This window comes from Hippoglossus hippoglossus, chromosome 7 (assembly GCF_009819705.1).
Source record: "Hippoglossus hippoglossus isolate fHipHip1 chromosome 7, fHipHip1.pri, whole genome shotgun sequence".
NCBI classification, from domain to species: Eukaryota; Metazoa; Chordata; class Actinopteri; order Pleuronectiformes; family Pleuronectidae; genus Hippoglossus; species Hippoglossus hippoglossus.
In genome coordinates, this window is record NC_047157.1 from 26184276 (window position 1) to 26205541 (window position 21266).

General features: G+C 45.8%; 2 protein-coding genes across 5 annotated transcripts in view; both read right to left on the reverse strand.

Moving 5' to 3' along the window:
- Positions 1 to 355: 355 nt before the first annotated feature.
- On the reverse strand, positions 356 to 18394 carry lima1a (LIM domain and actin binding 1a). 3 transcript variants are annotated; one of them, XM_034590577.1, is made up of 11 exons: positions 18355 to 18394; positions 15687 to 15860; positions 14887 to 14932; positions 11985 to 12404; positions 4865 to 4910; positions 4200 to 4279; positions 2858 to 2923; positions 2686 to 2737; positions 2409 to 2473; positions 1956 to 2089; positions 356 to 1807 (listed from the first exon to the last, which is right to left on the reverse strand). In XM_034590577.1, exons 2-11 carry the CDS (start codon positions 15809 to 15811, stop codon positions 778 to 780), a joined length of 2064 nt encoding a protein of 687 aa, XP_034446468.1. In that variant the 5' UTR covers positions 15812 to 15860; positions 18355 to 18394; the 3' UTR covers positions 356 to 777. The 3 variants fall into 3 exon arrangements, with proteins under 3 accessions (XP_034446468.1, XP_034446470.1, XP_034446469.1); XM_034590579.1 differs by lacking the exon at positions 18355 to 18394 and having other exon boundaries at positions 11985 to 12179; positions 12288 to 12404; XM_034590578.1 differs by lacking the exon at positions 18355 to 18394 and having other exon boundaries at positions 356 to 1053; positions 1096 to 1807.
- Positions 18395 to 19192: 798 nt separating this feature from the next.
- itpr3 (inositol 1,4,5-trisphosphate receptor, type 3) overlaps positions 19193 to 21266 on the reverse strand; it is a 37715-nt gene continuing 35641 nt past the window's right edge. For both annotated transcript variants that reach the window (XM_034590576.1, XM_034590575.1), the window contains 4 exons: positions 20767 to 20932; positions 20507 to 20667; positions 20241 to 20402; positions 19193 to 20124 (listed from right to left, as the gene is read on the reverse strand). In XM_034590576.1, coding sequence (XP_034446467.1) covers positions 20008 to 20124; positions 20241 to 20402; positions 20507 to 20667; positions 20767 to 20932 — 606 coding nt within the window. In that variant the 3' untranslated portion in view covers positions 19193 to 20007. The remainder of the gene's footprint in view (positions 20125 to 20240; positions 20403 to 20506; positions 20668 to 20766; positions 20933 to 21266) is intronic.

Consider the following 21266-nt stretch of genomic DNA (forward strand, 5'->3'; position numbering starts at 1 on the left):
AACGCTTCAAAAACGTTGCTCTGGACACTGAAGGGAACAAAATATGGACGAATCAAAATCAGCTCGAGACAATTAAACTACACAACCAGACGTGGAATCGTTAACAAGAATCTGTACAAACATATTTGACACAAACTCAACAGGTTTAGTAAATAACAATTTATTTGAACAGTAGAAGTTTAGGATATTTGGTCCCTGATTTTAAAAAGATCGTGATTCAGATACACGTCGTCAAAATGCGAAACAAAACAAGATGACTGTATTTTTTTTTTCTTTCATGGCAACTGAAAAGAAAGTGACAGATTTATTTTCCACTGAAAACCCGTCGTTAATAAAAACAGGAAATGTTTGTTTGTTTTTCGGGCTGAGCAGCTTCGGACTTTCACCTTTAACTTTGCTCCTAAGTGACGAGTGAGTTTCCCACTTCTTGGCGTAATAAGACCACGTAGCTGGTGTAACAGATCGAGAGGCATCCCCAGAAAACACAATTATTACAACAGGTACGTACACAAAGTTAAAATGCATAATCAACGTGTCACAACTTTTTCTGTTCTAAAAATATTCATAACATGTAGTTTTAAATATTTCACTTAAAAAACTAGTCATGCCGAAGCAACAGTAAAAACTATGAGCTGAAATGTTTAAAGAGGCACAAATACAGAAGAGTAAAGAGATCGTACTGGAAACTGCAGCGAGAAGAGGAAGAGGAGGGAGAAGAGGAAGAGGAGGGAGAAGAGGAAGTCGTCTGAAAAAGTCCTGAAAGTCGACGTGTTGGCCTCACACATCCTCTTCCTCCTCGTAGAAACGGTTACGTTTGATCATCTCCTCCACCGTCAGCGCCTCCTCTTTATCATCCACCTCCTCGCTGTCCCAGAACCCCACGTCCTGGGACGCCTTGCTGGCCTCCACCTCCACCTCAGGAGACGAGACCTGCTCTGTCGGCATCTCCTCCAACACGCCTCCATCTTCCTCCTCCTCCTCCATCTTATCTACCTCGTCTTCCTCCTGTTGCTCAGCTCGTCCTCCCAGAGCATCCTCCTCTTCCTCCTCCTGGACGACATGATGCTCCGCCACTTCTTCGCTCTTCATCTCTCCCTCCTGCTCCTCCTGCTCCTCCTGCTCCTCCTCCCCTGAGCTGGTGTGAATGTCGACGCAGTTGTCTTCAGTGGGCGTTTGGCTGTGGGACGACTGGCCGTCTCCGAGCTGCAGCTCCATGCCGGAGGGTTCAGGGCTGAGCTCCTCAGGAGGAGGAGGTGAACTCTGCTTCCTGGAGTCAGGACTGTTGGCCAGCGTGAAGGGGAGGCTGCGCTCCTTCAGGGAGGAGCTGTTGAGCAGGCAGGACGTCTCCTTGGCCTCTTCGGTGGGTGAGGAGGGGGAGTCGTCCTCCGGGGGCCACTTGGCTCTGATGGGTTTACCAGCAGACCCCCCCTCTGTGGTGGCTCCGCCCTCCTCCGGCTCGGTGCGTGGCGGCCAGGAGATCTTGAGTCGGCGCCCCTCGGTGGGTCTGTCGGCCTTCTCTGCCGACCCCTGACCCAGCGCCTCCATCGTGGCCATCAGGACGTTGACCTTCGCCAGCGGGGAGTCCTCCACGCTGGGGCTGTCCAGGTCCGAGGCCGGGGCCGGGGCCGAGCTCTGGATCTTCAGGCTGTTCGGCGGCGGAGACTCACCGGCGTCGCCTTTGCTCTCCCACAGCTCTTTGTGGGGCCGGTGGCCGAAGCCCTCGTCGTAGTTGCCCTTGGCCTTGAAGAGCTGGCAGAAGTGCGGCTTGCAGTACACGTTGTTGTGCAGGGAGGCGTAGTTCGCCAGACTAGGAGAGAACGAAGCAGTTAGTGATACGTCCAGAAAACCTACCGAGGGTTTTACTGTGATGTCAGTTTGACCCTGGAAGCGACGCTGCTGAGTAAATGAGTGCATTGATTGGTTGGGTGTTATATTTGGCTCCTCCCCCTCCTCACCTGAGCTGGGTGTTGCAGTGCGAGCAGCGGAAGCAGGAGCTGTGGTAAACGTGCTGATTGGCCACCAGCCTCTCCAGAGGATACACCGTCTTCAGACAGGACACGCAGGTCTCCCTCACCGGCAGCCGGAAGTTCTGCACACGAAACCAAAATCTGTCACCGACACGAAACGTGCAACATGCGACTGTTACTGAGCGACAGCGCCCCCTGCAGCCTGAGATCAGCTGCTGTAACAAATCCACCAAACTGTTTAGAATCCTTTATGTTTTCAAAGTTTCCTGCTGAATATTGGAGATAAACTCTGGTTTTTAATAACTTCTGAGTCTTTTTAACTGATCTCAGTTCAGTTTCACAGCTTCAACTGGTTGTGACAGTTGAAGCTGTGACTCTCAGTCAGTTCTTCTCACAGGAGATGAAGGAGGAAACTTTCTCCTCGTTCCTTCGGGGACTTACTCTGGGAGTCTTGGGCTGAGACGAGTCCTTCTGATTGGACGACACCGGGGCGCCGGGACCAGAACCTGAGGGGACAGACCAGGATGAGAGGAGGCACCGACATGTTCTGAACACAAGAGGGAGCTGTCCTCATCTTTAATAACAGTAGAATAGATAGAGAGAATCCTGAGATAAAGAAATAAATGTGATTCCTGCTCTTTTAAAATAATTATAATATGTACTTTAAGAATATAAACATATGGACAAAGGTTTCTGATGAGCTCTTAAAGTTAATCACCGTTGCTTTCTGCAGTTAAAACTCTTCTGCCGTTTGCTTCAGACTCTGGACTCTGCAACAAGAGAAGAGAAGAAAACATTCATCCTGTTGATTTGTTCTCGACACGACTTCACATTCACCGTGTGTGTAAGATATTTATGATAAATCATCTGAACAGGATTTGTCTCCTCACCAGGTCCAGCGAGCACGGAGGGACGTTCTCCTTCTGCTTCCCACAGAAACCGTCCAGCTGTTCGCTCTGAGACACAAACAAAGACGATGTTCAGGGACAAAGATATTTCAACGCTCCTCGTACACGACCTCGTTCAGACTTCAGATCGGACCGAGCTGCCGGTGGCCTCGGTCTCTGTCTCTGTCTCAGCTGACGACGCTCACATGAGCTGCGTCTTGGCTGCAAAGTCAGTTTGGTTGATTGGATTTGACGACAGTCACCTTGAACGCTTCAGAGAGGAGCCGGACAAATCTGATCCAGACCTTTAGTCCCCGCTAGGTAAACAAGTTGAATAATATCTGGATCCTACAATTCCCATGATGCAACTCGATAGCATCGTTTATAGCTGAGGTTTCTGAAACATCATGCTCTAAATAAAACTGCCCTGTGACCTCGTGGTTTAAAGCACCGACCACGACATGGAAGCGATCGCTCTTCACTTTTAAAAACACAGAACATTTCAGACACCTTCATCTCATCCTGTCTGGATTACTGCAACTGAATTAAAAATCTACTGAGCAACTACAGACTGTTCAGAACTCAGCTGCCAGACTGTTAACTGTCAGGAGATCAGTGTTCAGCCTCGTCACTCTGGTTTAGAAGAGATTCACTTTGTCCAAGCTGCATCTCAGAACGTTTAATGTCGTCTTCTGTCTGTTCCACTGGCTGAAAACCAAAGAGGACAGAGTTTTACAGGCTCTGAAACAATCAGCCGAGTCAGGGACGTAGAACAAGTCTCTTATCAACACTGTAGTCAGAAAGAAGAGAGACAATGTCCCCATTTCCATTCAGATTGTAACTTTCTATTCTCTGTTGCTTCACACTCTGAGCGTGACTTCAGAGTCAAACAGCGGCTGTGTGAATAGGGTTTTATATATATATATATATATTTCTTGTGAGAATAACGTGTGTGTGTGTATATATACATATACACACACACACACACACACACACACACACAACTACAGACTCGTTATTCTCACAAGAAATATATAGATAGATATAGACATATATATATATACACACTTCAGGTCGATGGTTTTTTACACCGACGCCTGAATGTCCGGCTGACGTGAACAAACTCGACTTTCTAAACTTGAGTCTGAACCCGTCGGGTCCTCGTCAGGTTTCCACCCTGCAGGTGAGACTGGAGGCACCGAGCTGACCTCTGGGTTTAAGACCGTGACCACCACCCCCCCCCCCCCCCCCCCCCCCAACACTCCCAGTCCGAACCCAGTCCGAGCTTTTCCTCCCCACTTCACTTCCTGACGTCAGGGTAACACGTGATGAGAAAGTGACTCACGGTGACGTCCTGCTTGGAGATGGCAGCTTGGTAGAGGGCCATCCTGTCCCGGAGAGGAGTGGAGTCAGCGAGACTTCCATCTGCTCCGACAACACACAGACACACACACAGACACACACACAGACACACACAGTTCAAATCAAGTCAAATGATGCTGAAGGGTCACATGAATTAAACCTTGTTCTCAGGGTCGAGATGAGGAAACTGTTTATGTCTTCAGGAAGTTTTTCAAGCTCACTTGTTTAGCAGCTAACGAGTCGGACTTAGACAAACTGAGTTAAAAGGACTTTAATACGTCATGTGACCTGGAACACAACTTTAAATAAACAATATTGTTGAAGGTGATAATACGTCAGTGTTGTGTTTACAGTTTGTTGTGCTGCCTCCCAGTGGCCAATAAGAAACCCTTAAAGCAAGTTTAAGTTAAAAATAAAAATCTTACAACGAACACATCAAGAGCTGCAGGATCCAGATCTGACACAAATCAACAATTATTATTATTAAAGATGCTAAAACGCTCAGTGGAGCTGAGTGGAGTCAGAGTTTAAAAGATATAACACATTGATTAGAGAAGCTTTGAACATTTTGAAGGATGGTTGAATTCATATATTCACATCCTCCAGATCTCTAACATGTGATGAAACATAAAAACAAATCCACTGTACCTCCTAGTATCTGCTCCATGTTATCGCCCGTCTGTTCCCTGGACTCCTGGAACAACAACAACAACAAGGTCAACGACGACGACACAAGTCAAAGTGAAAAACAGCCTCGTGTCATGTGAAGCTGTTTTTAAACAACAGACACATTCTCACATGTTTCAGTCAGTGGAGCAAACAGACGAGAAGAACTCGTGTCCATCAGGATGATCAAAGTGCAGATGGATGAACAAGGTGTGTGTGTGTGTGTGTGTGTGTGTGTGTGTGTGTGTGTGTGTGTGTGTGTGTGTGTCCAGTCCAAACCACTTTAATCCCCTTATGGGCTCAGGGAGACGGAGTCTGAGACACTCACTCCGTCTGTTCACAGTCGGCCACAAAACAAACAGATCACGTCACTGTTGTTGTTTTTCGTAAATTCTATTAATTTAATATGAAAACATAATTTAACCACGATCGTTCAGAGATTTCTGGATTCAGACGAGATTCAGTTCATCAGAAACCAAAGAACCAAAAAGAAACCACGAGGCCTCAGATAACAGAACACGAGGGGAGCCGATATGAGACGTGCACGGAAAACTAGATGATACTTAAATGTCTGTTTGAACTGATTATTATTATTAAGATAGAAACTAAAGTTTGTTTGTATTGAACTTTTCACACAAACTAAAATGACAAACAGTGAAAAGTATGAAGAGAAAGAGCTGGAACACAAAAGTGATGAATCCACAGAAAAGCGGTACACGTCTGTTCAGCTCGTTTGGATTTGAAGGCTGAAGTCAGCACAAGAGAGACAGAGAGAGAGAGAGAGAGAGACAGAGAGAGACAGAGACAGAGAGAGACAGACAGAGACAGACAGAGAGAGAGCGAGAGAGAGAGAGACAGAGAGAGACAGACAGAGAGAGAGAGAGACAGACAGACAGAGAGAGAGACAGACAGAGAGAGACAGAGACAGAGAGAGACTAGAGTCAGATATTTCCCTCACAAGTCGGTAGACAAAAAACTGAGCTAAAGACCGAATATTAGACGTTAAGACCAGAACTTCAAATGAATATTTAAACTGTTTTTTAAATGACTCCACAGAATCCCTTTAAAGACGTAGTGAGGACATCACACAACCTCCGACGCCACAGGTCTGTAGACGCGTCTCTTTACACCGTCAGAGGACGGATGGAGTCGACCTGCTGGACACGAAGCAGCCTGATGGAGCAGGGATGTGACGCAGTGAGGATCTTAAACTGAATAATGAGTGAAGATGGAACCTGAGACCATGGGAGGAATCTAACAGACGATCTCCTGAGGAATGACAATGATGCACTGGCTTTAACAAAAGGTCAACGAGACCAGGTGAAGATCCCAGATCAGAGGATACAAGCCCCTCGGCTGCAGGACGTCCATGACTCGCTGCAGAGCCTCGTTTCAAATGCATCTACAATCAACAACGTGAGGAAGAGAGTTCGGAATCTAACGCAGGAGCGTGTTCAGAGCTGCAGGATCTTAAATGATCTCATGTTTGTGTTATCGTCTGTTGATCTGCTGACAAGTCTAAACTCTCCTGGAGCCGTCACGCCCACGCCGTCAGGTCGATGCCTGCGTCCAGCACACGTCGTTCCACCGTGACACAACCGACGCTTCTACTCGTTCTTCAGTCGGCGAGAAACGCGACCGACTCGACTTCCTGTGACGCCAGAACACGATTAAAGACTCAATCTACAAGAAGACGCAACTGGAAATAGAATGACGTCATCTGGTCTCTGCTGCAGGTTCGGTGCCAGGTGGAGGTCGCTGCCCCCCCCCCCGCAGGCGTCAGCAGGTGAAGGAAGATTTCACAACAGAAAACACAGCAGCTGTTTCACAACGTTCAGACAAGTTCCTGCTCATCAGTGACTCAGGGTTCAGCTATTTCCCAATTCTGTTCATCGCAAGTTTCCAAGTAACAGTACGATGATGTTAAACTCCCCCCCCCCGCCTTGTTATCTCCTTTTAAAGTAAACATGTGTAACTTTCACTTTCCCCACAAGCAGAAAAGAGTCGAACAATCTGCAGCCTGACTCCACAACGTGTCATGAACCTGAGGACAAAGGGACAAAGCACCTTTCAGGCTTTACAGCAGAGGTTTGCTGTTAGTAGGAAGCGGTACCTCAGTACATCTCACACACACACACACACACACACACACACACACACACACACACACACACACACACACACACACACACACACACACACACACACACACACACACACACACACACACACACACACACACACACACACACACACACACACACACACACACACACACACACACACACACACACACACACACACGTTTTCTGGTTTCTTCTCCGTCAGCTTGGCGACAAAAACAGTGAATTACACCTCCCACCTGCAGGGGGAGCCTGTGTAAAAGCCGAGAGCGGATCTTGCATCGTGTCGCTTTAAGTTCGGTTCAGTATCTTCGTCTCATTTTTACTTTTCAAACCAAAACGATCTCCGTCCACTAACACGCCTGAAAACACGTGACCCCCCCCCCCCCTCGTGCACTGGGCGTGTGCAGCTGTTAGCAAAGACGACAGGGTCAGAATCACGAGGACACGTCGTGACCTTAAAGACCAATCAGCAAGCAGCCCGAGTCTGAGTCATCGTTTCCAAACATCTCAGTTTCTGCTCGTCCAGACTGAAACGGGACCAGTTTATAAACGTCTCTGTTTCAGCTTCTCTGAAACTGAGCTCATGTGTTTTCAAAGGAAAACACAGAAGTGAGGATGGAGCCTGATTCTGAAGAACAGACACAATCACAACAAAGGAAACAGTCATTATAATAAAGGGATCTGTCCCTGAGGGTGGATTAGGTAGGTGGGGTGTGGGGGGGGATAGAGCGGTCAGTGGGATGTAAACAAACCGTCGGTCTCAGGACGTTGGATCAGCGGCACGAGACAAAGAGTCTGCTGCTAATCCTGATACTGTTAAAGCTCCCGCTCAGACTGACAGATTGACTTCCCCTCATGACCCCACCCACACACACCCCCCCCCCCACACACACACACCACACCTCACACACACAAAGACCCTACCCCCCCCCCCCCAAAAACAAAGACAGAAGACGAAGGCATCTACAGAGTTACTAGAAATATTAAACTGTTAAACTGGAGCAACACAGTCCATCAGTATAAAATGATAAAGTTCTTTGAGAAGCTGTTTTTCATTTCTGAGTCTTTGCAGCTGCGTCGTCCTCCAGCTGCAGAGACAGAGACAGAGACAGGAAGTCAAACATGAATGAAAACGTCATAGTTACCTCTCGTGAAGTTAAAGCCAGAAAATGAGACGAGGAGACGCAGAGAAACTGAGGAGACGCAGCTCTGAGGAGACGAGCTCCAGAGGAGAGAGAGACTCAGACTGAGAGGGTCTGACTCACGGCGAGGGGGGAGACCGGGGGGGAGACCGGGGGGGGGGGGGGGACCAGGGTCTCTGGAGAGGGGTTCAGTGGGGGGAGCAGGTGTTCCGGGGGGGGGGAGCTGTTCAAAGGGGGTGTGGCTGAATGAAGGTGGGGATGACAAGGGGGGGGGTGTTACAGATGGGTGAGTTAAATCAGCGGCACACAGCGGCAGGCGTACAAGGGGGGGGGGGGGGTGGAGTCATCGGGGACAGTGGGTGGTGGAGCAGCTGGTGCTGTAAGAGGGGGGGGGGCAGAGGGAGAGGAGGGGCTGAGCTGAGTGTGTGTGGGTGGGGGGGAGGTCCATTAATTTCATTGTGTCTGGTGATGCACATTTTCCCCTCAGAGTGGGCGTGGCATCATTTCCATCTTAGCTGGGGGGGGGGGGGGGGTGTCTTCATGAGGCAGTTTAATATGTTTCTAATTTATAAGAAGGTTCTTCAAAGTAAAAGCACAAGGTTTGTTTTGTTGCGCGTGTCCAGCTGAACTGCAGAGCTTTTATTTTGAAAAGTTGTGATCTTGGGTTTAAAAATTGTGTCGGTTGTTTAACAAAATAACACGAGTTCAGTAAATCACTCAAACTATTGCAACTGGATTAAAAAAAACAATATAACTTCTCATATACTATAACTGACAAGACTCATTACTGCTCCTTCATCTCCGTCAGACATTTTCTTTTCAATAAAACCTTTAAACATTGATACAACTCTACTTATGTTTCAGTCTTTTCTCAGCAACGTAGTTCATATTGTTATTTTGTGGCTGTGCTCAGCTTCACTTCCTCACCGACTCTCTGGGGTTTCTGTTTGTATCATCGTTTCTTCTCACTCGTCTTGTGGGTCGAGAACAGAGGATGTTGCACTTTGTTAATCCCCACGAGACAGATTGTGTGATTTGTGTGATTTGTGAACATCGGCTTTACAAATAAAACGGGGGATTGAAATGTTCTTCCTCGTTTAGACGCCTGTAGAAAACTCAACCGTCTGAAAGTTGAGACAAAGTGGAACAAAGTGGACTGAACACTGAGCCCTGAAGAAAAAGGCCAAAGTGGAGGTGGAGGTATTTGACCGTGCGTGGGAGGAGGAGGGGGAGGAGGAGGAGGAGGAGGAGGGGAGCAGAAAGTGGAGCACAGGGATGATTTATGAGGAGGGGGAGGGGGAGGGGGAGGGGGTGGGGGGGGGCCTCAGGGGAGACGGTCAGATCAGCTGTCTGCAGTCATGAGCCTGCACCATTACATCATCCTGTGAAGTGCAGCTCAACAAAGAGGAGCAGCTCCACACTGGAGCCTCTTGTGAGTCAGAGGAACCGTACGGATCGGATTCTACTGTTCAACTCCCCAAACAGTTCCTCCTTCAGTAAGAAAACTATGCGACGCGTCAGGAAAAAAAAATCCCCCAAACTCCCGGAGCGCTGCTTGATCTCAGTCTTTAAAACGCTCACATTAGGAAGTCAGTGCTGAGGGGAGGGGGGGGGGGCTGGAAAATCCACTTTCTAATGTCTCCACCACGTTTCTCTGCCAGGAGCCGATCCTGTGTTGACTTTGGATTCTCGTGGAATCTCAACAGAAACCATCTGACGTTTAAAAAAGGATAAGCTCAGTTTCTCTTCTTCTCAATAAATCTCATGAAACAACTAAACTCGCTGACGAGAAGAATCCGAGCAGCCAACGCCTGATTTATCTTCTGTGTGAACTGTTCCCGAGGACGAGAATCTTTATAAAAACACGTTCAGACCTGCACCGAGCTCCAGAGAGGAGCTGCATGCGACAACAGAAACGTCCGGGCGTTTCCTGCAGCCTCCTGGTGGAACGTCTGCAGAACATCCAGAGGAGCTGATGAGTGAAGGAGCAGGAGACGGAGATGTGGGCGTGTGGATGACGTTTCCATCACGGGACGGACGCAAAAAGAAAAACCAAAAGATCTCGGGATGAAAACGCAGAGTCACACACGCAGAACGCTGACGGAGATCTCAAGAGAGTTTGTGGTGACATCATTCGACGCCAGGGTCGATTTGCTTTAAACAAAAACACGTGATCTCCACGGCCGAGTGAATTCATCCTGCGGCTCCGCCCGTCACCACATTCTGTGTCGTTCAGGAGACTCAGCAGAAAGACAGAACGCTATTCTGCTGACATCCTCCGGGGTTCACGTCTAAAAACGGGATAAGTTTCTGTTTTGAAATGCATCAACTCCGCTTCACACGACTCTGGAGATTTACAGTCGGTAGAACAGAGAAGTTCCAGGAATGAACGAGCAGAAACTGAGATGTTTGGAAACGATGACTCACGACGTAGCTTTCACTGATTCGTCAGACTCGCATCACATGACCTCCTTCAAACCACCAGACTAGAAAACATCACCGGGAATCAACTACATGTGTCACTGACCCAGTTGTGGGTCAGTTCCTTTCTGTACTTCACATTTATACAACTGTGTGAATGTGGAGGAGACAAGATGTTGTCCTAGTGACACCGGCACACACGTGTCCAGTGTACGAGAGGTCATGTGATCCAGGCGTGTTAGTAGATCGAAGCCAAAACGCTTGTGTGGACAGAGATGGTTTTATTTTGAAAAGGCTGTCTGGCTGCAGAGTCTGTTTTTCTGTGAGTTCTTAAATTCGACTCCATAAACTCCAACAGTGTTATTGCATAAGTCAAAACAAAGAGCGGAACATGTGCGGTGAATGGATTAGGAGGCAGATTCTGGGTCAGTTACACAGTGAGTCATCAGTGTCCTGAGCTGTTTAAAGCCTCATAATGACTCGTAATGTTCCCTCTGTGGTAAATGGACACTCTGTGTGCAGGAAGCACAGCGTGGCCGTTGTTAACGAGTCACACCTCGAGTACGAGCACTTTACATTGGACACGCCTCCAGGGAAATTCATGACCGGACGTTAAGGGCCTCCACCTTCTGGTCCTCAAACAATCCGCTGCCCCGGGGAGCGTGAAGCCGAGCCGGTCACTGAGAGGAGATGCAAGTCAGCTGAGTGTGTGTGTGTGTGTGTGTGTGTGTGTGTGTGTGTGTGTGTGTGTGTGTGTGTGTGTGATGAGATGAAGGATAGTGCGGTTGCACCATGTGACTGAAGCATGACAGCGCTGATTCTTTGAGAACAAGCAGACGTCTTTTTTTTTTTTTTTCCTCCTCTGAAACTAAAACGAATCAGGATCCCGTTTAGTTTGCGATGGAACAAAAGACTCGACGGATCATCAACGTCACAGCAGCAGAAACACGCACATGACAACAAAAAGACAAACGCACAACAACCAGAGACAAACTAGTGGTGTACAACGAGTGTGCGGTTTGTTAGGTACAGTCAAAACTGATGCAGTCGAATAAATAAATCCTCCATGAAGGTTTAAAACACTTTGATTCCAGATGTTACGTTAGTATAAAGATATTATCTGCAAAATCTACTTTAAATATCAAAAGTAAAAGTACTAGATGACCTCATTGATATTTAGAGTAGTATATTGTGTAATTAGATTATTAATGTATGCAATTACTGTAATGTAACATAATTATATTAGTAAAGTATAAATAAGTTCCTTCTGGATTGTGGTAGAGTAAGGGACATACAAATTTGTACAAGTACCTCAAACATGTACTCAACTAAAGTACTTGAGTGAATGTACTTAGTCACTTCCCCCCCCCCCGTGAGCCTTCATGCAGATCAGATGAAGACAGACGGACTCACCTCGTCTCTCGGCTTCTCTCCCGTCTCGAACATCCTCTTCAGGCTGTTGAGGGGGACGCTGGGCTTCTCACACTCCGACACGTCGGCCTCAGCCTCCAGCTCGTCGGTCGTTCTGCTCGGCGGCGCCTCCATGTCCGTCAGGTCCAGCTGATCCTCACCGGTCTCAGGCTGTGGCTCCGTGTCCTGCTCCTGTGGCACAGCGGAGCTCCCCCAGGTGTCCGAGCGGCTCTTGAACAGTGACCTGGGTGAGGCTTTGGGGCCCGTCGATTGGCTGATGGGGTTCTGAGGGTCGGCGGGGCCGCAGGGTGTGGCCTCCTGAGTTTGGGCTCGGTGACAGGACGACGGCTGCTGCTGTTCCCAGCGTTTCTTTAAAACACTTAGATTCCCGCTGCGTAACGCTGAGGGCAGAGGTTCTGCAGCCTGCGGAGAACAAGCAGCTGTTAGTCACACAAAGATCCTGAAGCTTGGTTTCAAGATGAAGCTGCTGTGACTCTGCATTTGAGTCTCAGCTTCAAGCTCATTGGTTCCTCTTGAAAAAGCTCACGTCTCAGGAGGTTTCATAAACTCACCTGAGGAGGTTTCAAACATTTAACTAGATTCAATCTTAAGCTGAGACTTTGGTGCAGTTTCTAATTTATTTATAATTAAATGTGCAGAAACACAAAATGTGCAACTTTCCAGACACTGACTGTAGATCAGCCAATGCAAATGAACCATCTTCTGATTTAGGACCTCAACTATGAATCATTCTTTGTTAATTACTCATTTTAATAATAATCTTAAACATCAAGGTGATGTCATCAAAGTGTTTTACGGAGAATTCAAATATAAAAACAGAGAAAAGCAGCAAAGTTTCATCTGGATTATTCAAATTTTACTGGAAAAAAAAAGCGACGTCAACATTAAATGATTGTAAAAGGTCAAATGACCGATCCATTTAACACAACAACACAAGGACCATTAGTATTTAGTCTAGTTTATTTCACACAACATAAACTAAATCGATCATGTAGCTAAAAAACAGACAAAGAAAAATCTGTTGAATCAAAAGATGTTCAACGAACCGTCACAAGGATTAAAGTCGATGAAGAGGAGTGAAACTACAGCTTCACACGGTCTGACTCATGAGGAAGAGTTTGGATGAAGGAGGATTCAAACAGAGACGTGAGAAACCAACACCTCAGATACAAAGAGTCAGAGACATCAAGACGTTTCCGCTTCTTTCAAGCGGTTTTTCATTTCCTCATCAGAGTTGGACTCGGGCCACTGAAGCTAAAAAGAAACCACTAAAACTCAACTCAAACGTCCTGCAGAGTCAGAAGAAAAGACAGTGAAGAGAAACAACTGCACCAAAGACAAAGAGCTGCTCGTCGGCCACAGACCTGGAAACAGCTGCACACACGTTTCTTACTGTCAAAGTAGAGAGTTGAAAACCTGAGAGAGAGGAGGACGACCCGGCGGTCCAGTCAGCGTTGTGCGACCGTGTGTGCGCGTGCGTGTGTGTGTGTCTACTGACCGGCTGGAAATGCTACAACCCGTCCCAGATGTGAGAGACTTGAGAAGTGATCAGAGAAGCCAGCAGCCCACCCCCTACAACCCGGAGAGGGGAGGAAACAGAGGGAGTGAAGGGGACGAGGGGCGGGAGAGAAAATCAGAAACAGACACCGTCAGTGAGGGAAGGAGCGAAAACACAGGAAATGAGTGAAAGGTAAGAGAGAGAGAGAGAAACCCAAACAGAGCGAGAGAAACTTTCCTCAAAGACTCAGAGACCGAAGCAGCTGGAATGAAAGTGATGAACCTTCGTGACCCAGATATCAGACGTTTATTTAGGAAACTGGAGCCAAAGAAAAGCCTCAGAGTACTTTCTCATTCCTGCTCTACAAAAAATATATTACTGCACAAAACGTATTAAAGTGATACGGCAGCGAAATGTGTTTTTAGCTGTAAACTGAATTTTCTGTTATGAAAAACATCTATATACACATTTGTTTTTATGTATAAAGTTTCTCTAAGTCCAGTAAAGTTCTTAGAGAAACAGACCTGGTACATAAATGTCGAGACGTAAGAGTGAGACATTTAAACTGAATTCTGTTTGTGACACGGAGCCAGAGAAGAGACCTAAGTGTAATGAGCCTGGACAGCGTGGACGTCCCCCCCATCCTGTCCCGTCCCTCGTGTCCTCGACCGTCTCAACAGCCACAGTTCAACCAGCTCAGGACGACCGGGGGTCTAGGCCGCCAGGAAACTCCAGAGGCTTCATAAAAGTGTGTGTGTGTGTGTGTGTGTGTGTTGCTGCTACAGGAGTCGTAGTGAGAAAACCTGTGGTAGGTGGGTGTGTCTTCGCCCCCCCCCCACCCCCAGATCAGGTGGGTCGGAGGAGTCTTGTTACCACACGACAGCAGATGCCATTGTTCCTCGTCTACTTTCACCAGAGCTCTCTGTGCACTGCTGGACTGCTGGAGTGTGTGTGTGTGTGTGTGTCTTCAGATTAATGTCTCTAACATAAAGTCTGTGTGTGGATCAGCGGGTGTGAAACAGTTTGTTCATGTGATGTCGGAATAATCAACTTGGAAAGTCAGTGAAACTTTAGGTGATGTCATCACTTATAAACCAATTAACACAGTTTTATAATCAGCTCATAATTAAAGCTTCTAATTGTGAACTTCATTTTAAAGATATGAAAATAACTAAACTGCAGCTGGAGTCATTTCACATCCTTAAAAACACTCAGTTCTGCCTGATTTTACTTTTGATGCATTCAGCACATTTTTGCTTGAGAGAGAAACTCACTCTCATATTCTTAAATACAGGACTTGTACTAGATTACTGCAGTATTAATACATACAATACTGCTAATAAAGATCCTAACACAGTAAATCTGTGTTTTCATACCGACACTCACCGTTTTCTTCTTCTCTGCATTTCCCTCCTCCGCTGCCATCTGATACCTGAGGACACGTGGGACGGACAGTGAATGAGACGACAGACGCAAAATAACCACAGACAAAGAATCAGGAGCATCTGGTGCACGTACGAACACACACAGACACACACACACACACACACACACACACACACGATGAGCTACAACGATTAATGAATAAAACGATAAAGTGCAGGTGAATAGGGAATATAAATCTATATAAATGTATTTAAAAAAGGTTCAGTGTTTAATATTTAGGTCAAAATGATCTATTGGCAGAAATTGAATATAAAATAACCCTAGTGATGTTTTCACTTGTGTTTCATCTAAATGGTGAGGGGTATTCAGCTGCAACATGAGACTTCACCACTAGGTGTCACTACATTCTACACACTGAACCTTTAAAATGTGTGTTCATCATCCACAGCAGCACTGGCTCCTCTGGTGGTCACACAGAGGAACTACAGAGGAAACATCCAAACCCCCACCTGCTCAGTTCAGAAAGAAGTAACTTGATATGTGAAGGTGAGATTCAGCCCAGTTCCACTCAGTAAAGTCTGTGAACCAGAAACACCGACACGACTGGTTGAAGGTGTGATCGTCACATTTTTTTTACAGAAAAGAGGAAACTGAAAAACAGCCGAGTGGAGAGGAAGCGTCGTGACCTGGTTTCTCACCAGGAGAGCAGAAGAGGGGGTGCGGCGCCACATGAGGGAAACAGACAGAGGCTGATCTGCTGAGTGGCTGCTGCTGAATTATTAAAGTGACGAGCGACTTACTTGGAGAAGCGCTCTGCGATGGCGTTGGTTTTGCCCCGGGCGGAGACGATGGACATCTCCTTGGCGGTGACCCTCAGTGACTGGGACGCCCACTGCCTGCGGCTGAAGGGGGCGACGGAGGCCATGTTTTCTGTGTGCGAGTGATCGATCGGCCGGACGTCCAGAAACAAGACTCTGAGACAGACAGAGGACGACTGAATTAGTAAAACTAACCTGAGGACAAACTCTCTCCTCAGCTTCTCCTCTGCTGCTGAAGCTGTTAAACTTTTACGACGCCCGTCTCCCGCTGACGAGTGAACGTCACCCTCAGCTCTTTGCGTGTTTCAGATCAAAAAGGTGCCAGTCATTCTTTCACGTCTGTACAAAACCCTCTCCCAGAAATCAATCAATTTGAGCGACTGCACATCAGCGCCGCCTGAGTCAGAGTCAATAGAGGACGTCACGCCGCCATCGACCATCTGTTCTCATGTGACAGGGCTCCGACTGAGGCCCGAGGGCGACCAGCAGCAGACAACTCACACACACACACACACACACCTACAACACACACACACACACTCACACTCCTACAACACACACACACGCTATCCTGCATCGACTTCCACTCTCTGTAAACGTCCTAAAACCTGATCCCTCGCTCTGACTATTCATGGTCATGTCAACATGCCTCAGCTACCATCATCAATACAAGATGAAATAAACACTGAGGGTGAATCACCGTTAGTTATCTGATGTACTTTTTATTTCCAGTTCAGCTCCACATGAAACCAGACGCGTTCCCATGACTCATTTTCCAACATGTGTTGATGTGATAAAAATCAGAATCGTTGAGACATCAGGGATTTTTCCAGTTTTGTGATCCGATCTGAGACCAACTTTAAAAAAAAATACTGAATGACTTTGTATTCGATGTCGTTGCCAAGGAGACAAAATCAAAGATTTAACGCTCGAGCAGAACACAAGCCAGTTTTCCCGTATTTCAGATATTTCACAACGAGGAACTTTCCCAGATCACTTTTACATCCCAACATGGATTTTTATCAGAGTCTCATTTTATGAAGTTGAGCTGGAGTCGGTAACATCTGTATTATTTAATATTTGATGCATCTGTGCCTCATCTTTTCTAATTTAACAGCCGAGGACGTCAGGAGAGTTTTTATAAGAAATAAAACTCCTGCTCAGCGCCTCTGGTCTTCAAAACCTTTCCATCAGTCATTCTTCTATTAACTTTATTATCATTCATTCCTTTTAACCTCGACCTACCCACAGTCCCCATGTCAGGACAGGAATGACACCGGGCCTCATCAGGACCAGACCGTGTCCCTCTGAGCTCGACTGGTCCCGACAGGCTCAGTATTTATGCTGCTAAAGGTCGAGCAGAGGAAACAACTCGTCTCAACCTGCCTCTCCTGAACTCCTCGGGTCTGGAGGTCACACACACAGCAGCAGTAGCAGCAGCAGCAGCGTCGTCAGCTGATGATGCACAAGTGTCATCACACCTCAGGTGAATTGAAGAACGAGGCCGGTGACGACGCAGCCTCCAGGGAATCGAACACAGACTCCACGTTACTCAGCAGGTGGGCCAGTGTGAGACACGACTGCCTCCCTGTGACTCGCTCCTTCACTTCCACACTCGTCTTTGTGTTGTGGACGGTCACCGGTGATTCACCTTTTACTGCGTTTCACTAATAATCATCTGAGTCGTTTCTTCAAGCAAACACGTGAAATATTTGCAGGTTGGAACTTTTCAGACATGAGCTTTTTTGTGCTGATTTTCTTTGTTTCACTTCACAGAAAAATCTTCAGATATTTGACAAACAACATTTTCAGATGTTAACTTTGTCTGAACAGATTAACTCAGTGTTATGGTCGTTAAATAGATTCATTCATATATTATCTTATTAAAGAGGACTTTTTGTTTGTCTCTTATTCATGTTTTCTTAAATGCAGGACTTGTTATGTACTTGTCACAATATCATAAAGTACTGCAGTATTAATACATTTACTGCAGTTAAGGATCTGAATACTTCATTCCCCTCTGTGAAGAAGTAGATCTTCATACTGAGAAACACTTTAATATGATGTAAGAAGCTGAAAACATCAAATGTTTGACATGTTGATTAAAATCTGATAATCACATATTGATGATTGTGTGATACCTGGTCGTTCACATTATGAAAGAGCATCTGATTGGTACAACACCAAATCACAACACCTACAATATATACTTATATACTTATAATATTAAGACTGTAGAGAGAACAAACTCCCACTGACCAGACTCAGTGTGAACTAATGATTATTTACATCATCTACAAATCTGAAAGTGAAAATGAACGATATCCCAAAATATCCCACTTTTCAAAATACCTTTTTATCCCATCGACCAAAAATTCTGTTTTCAATTCAGATTTCTCACATTTGAGAAACAATCAAATGTTTGGGTCAATCCATGAATCCATGAATCCCTGATATGAATAACTGTTTCTGTTACAGGTGGAACAGACACAAACGAAGCAGCAGGAAAATCTGATGCTAAACTTTTAAAGTGTTTGTATGAAAGAAAAAGTTCCAGCAACAGAAGAAGAAGAAGAAGCAGAGTGAAGAAACTTCCTGTTTCAGCTGAAGTGAAGTTAAAGTATAAAGTGAAACAGAAATGTCCACCTACCTGTGACTGATGATCTTTAAACTTTGTTTCTCTCCTGGTTGTTTCTCTTCATCTGTTTCCACCGAGGCTTTTATACAGACGGGGAAGTGGGCGGGGTCTCGTGCCTCCTATTTAACTACTCACATCCAATCAGGAGGCAGCATTCACCTCCACCTGGCAGGCACGTGCTCTCCCCTCCCCCTGGCCAATCAGCTGCAGTGCTGGGCTCGCCTCTGTGACGACACAACCCTGCTCTGATTGGCTGACACACTCCTTTTGAATTTCTTATTCATCAATTAAAACATAAAGTAGAACATTCATACAGGAACTGGCTGAGACATAAACAAACAATACAAGGAAACGATTTCATCTAGAAAATAGAGACATGTATATAGATTTTCTTTTTAAAGAACAAGGACTTAAGAGGCATCAATTAAAACAGCAATAAAGAATCATAGATCATACTTTTCTTTTTGTTTGTTGTCATCTTCTCTCTCTGATATTACATGTGTGTCTTTCCCCTCATGCACCTGAACCTATCACCATGTATGTTTCCGTGAAACTACCATGAGCACCAGCATCAGTTCAAATGAACTTAACAGCAATTTTAAATGTCAGCCTCTAGGGGGAAGTGTTGTCCCGTTCATGCTGTTCCTGCTTCACAAGGACAGCAGCACGCCACCTTGTGGTTTGATAGGGTTAGGGTTAGTAGTGGTTAGTAGTCACACATCCATTGTGCAAGGCTTAGTGTATATACTGTATATACTATATAGGTCAATGCATTTGACAGATTCTCCTAAAACCCAAACATACACGGCAGAATTTCTAGAATCCATTCAAAAGTGAGGGAAACGTGCACTTTGTGTTTCATAGTAAATATTTTATTTTTCTGAAGATGTGTAGTCTTCATCACACCATCCTCCTCTTCCTCCCTCTGTTTCTCTGCGAAGTCATTCTCTTGACTTCGCAGAAAGCAGCTCACGTTTAGTCCAGTGTCTGTACTGAGCCAGTTACAGTGTTAGAAAACAGGATTCGCTCCATAAATACATCACAGTCAAACCATAATATTCATAGTAAAACATTTCACTTAGAAACTACATTTAAAAAAACAAAACAAATAAAAACACGGGTTCACTTTACATTCAAACGTTTTCTGTTTCCATTTAACATTTTCTTAAATTAACTAAAGTGAGTTGATGCCTTTTTACTATCAAACTGAATAAGCTGAATTACAATGATGAAGGAATCTTGAATCTTGAATCTTGAATCTTGAATTTCTGAAAGGGGTTTAATCGTGGCCCCGCCCCCAATTACGGCTTCAGGAACTTCCTCTGGTGATTGACAGCACACGTGTCAAGTGTGAAGTCACTAACATGAACAGTTCTCCACATACACACAGACATCTGTGGAGTTAAATACATGATGTTGAACCTAATGTCATTTATCCAAGTTGCTAACGATAACATGTTTATTATGTTTCTGCTGTGAGATCCGTGTTTCTCTCTCTGGATCGGTCAGATATTAAAAAAAGTGAAAACAAACAAATCTCTCCGTGTGTCTTCGGAGACAAACATCCGTTGCACATGTTGTATCCGTGTTCTAGTGTTTTCTTTGCTTTACAGTCGTGCATCTTACAGTGAAACTCCGTCATATCGTTCCATAACCGGTCTGTCCTTATGATTTGTACATCTGGTGGTTTCCTCCTCCAGCACTAGGGGGCAGTGCAGCGTTGGCTCCCGACTGAACGTCCACGAATCCCATCCTCTGCCTCCTCTTCCTCTGCTCCGTCATCTACACACAGGAAGCAGATTCAAGAAACACACAAAGTCCTGTTGGCTCAGATCTTTAGTGTAGGGAGTGTGTGTGTGTGTGTGTGTGTGTGTGTGTGTGTGTGCGTGTCTGTGTACCTGCTCTTTCAGCTCCATCAGCTGAGTCGTCAGAGTCATCACCACCTTCATGGTCGTCGCCAGTTTGTCCTGTAGCATCCTCATCTCGTTCTGCTCCCCGTCGCCGTCGGTTACCACCAGAGACATCGCCTGCATCCGTGGAAACCAGTCCAGGTTGTTGTTCTGAGAGACGGAAGAAAAAAACGTTCAGACGTGTGTGTTTGTGCCTCGATCACATCGTGTGTGTGTGTGTGTGTGTGTGTGTGTGTGTGTGTGTGTCTGTGTACCTTGATCATGTGTGCGACGTAGCTCTCCGGCCCGGTGTAATCCGTCTTGTTCTTCTCTCGCACCAGGACGATGAAGTACAGGTAGTTCCAGATGTTGTGCTCCATTTTGATGTGCTCTTCAAACGACACCGTCTTGTTGTCGAACTTGTCTCTCTCCAGACCTGCAGCAACACACAACCGTCCTCAGCAACACAACCCGACGCTTTAAACACTAAAACACCCTGGAGCCCGGTGAACCTTCTGGTTCAGGCTCAACTCACCACAGATGAAACACGTCGTCTTCAGGATCTCCTCTTTCTTCTGTTTCTCGCTCCTCAGGTCGGCGAACGTGTCGATGATGACGCCGAAGATCAAGTTGAGGACGATGATGATGACGATGAAGTAGAACAACAGGTCGTACACGACCCGGGCGGGAAACAAGGGCTCCTGCACACACACACACACACACACACAAAGATAAAAAAATATAATCATACTTTCAAACTTAAAGGTTAAAGTTGGACATTTAAATTACTCCTTCATGTCATTATATGTATTTTTTATTATTGGATTATTGTAAATAGTATTTTATTTATTCAGTCAGATCTTATTTTAGAAGCTGATCATATTAAAACATTAGTCACTGTCTTTTGAACTGTGAATAAAGTTATTAATCATAACTTATTTTATATGTATCAGTTAAACAACTTAAACAACAAAGAAACTGCGACTTAAAGTTACAGTTAAAAAGTATCAGCCAATGACTAAGGTGTTGTACTAA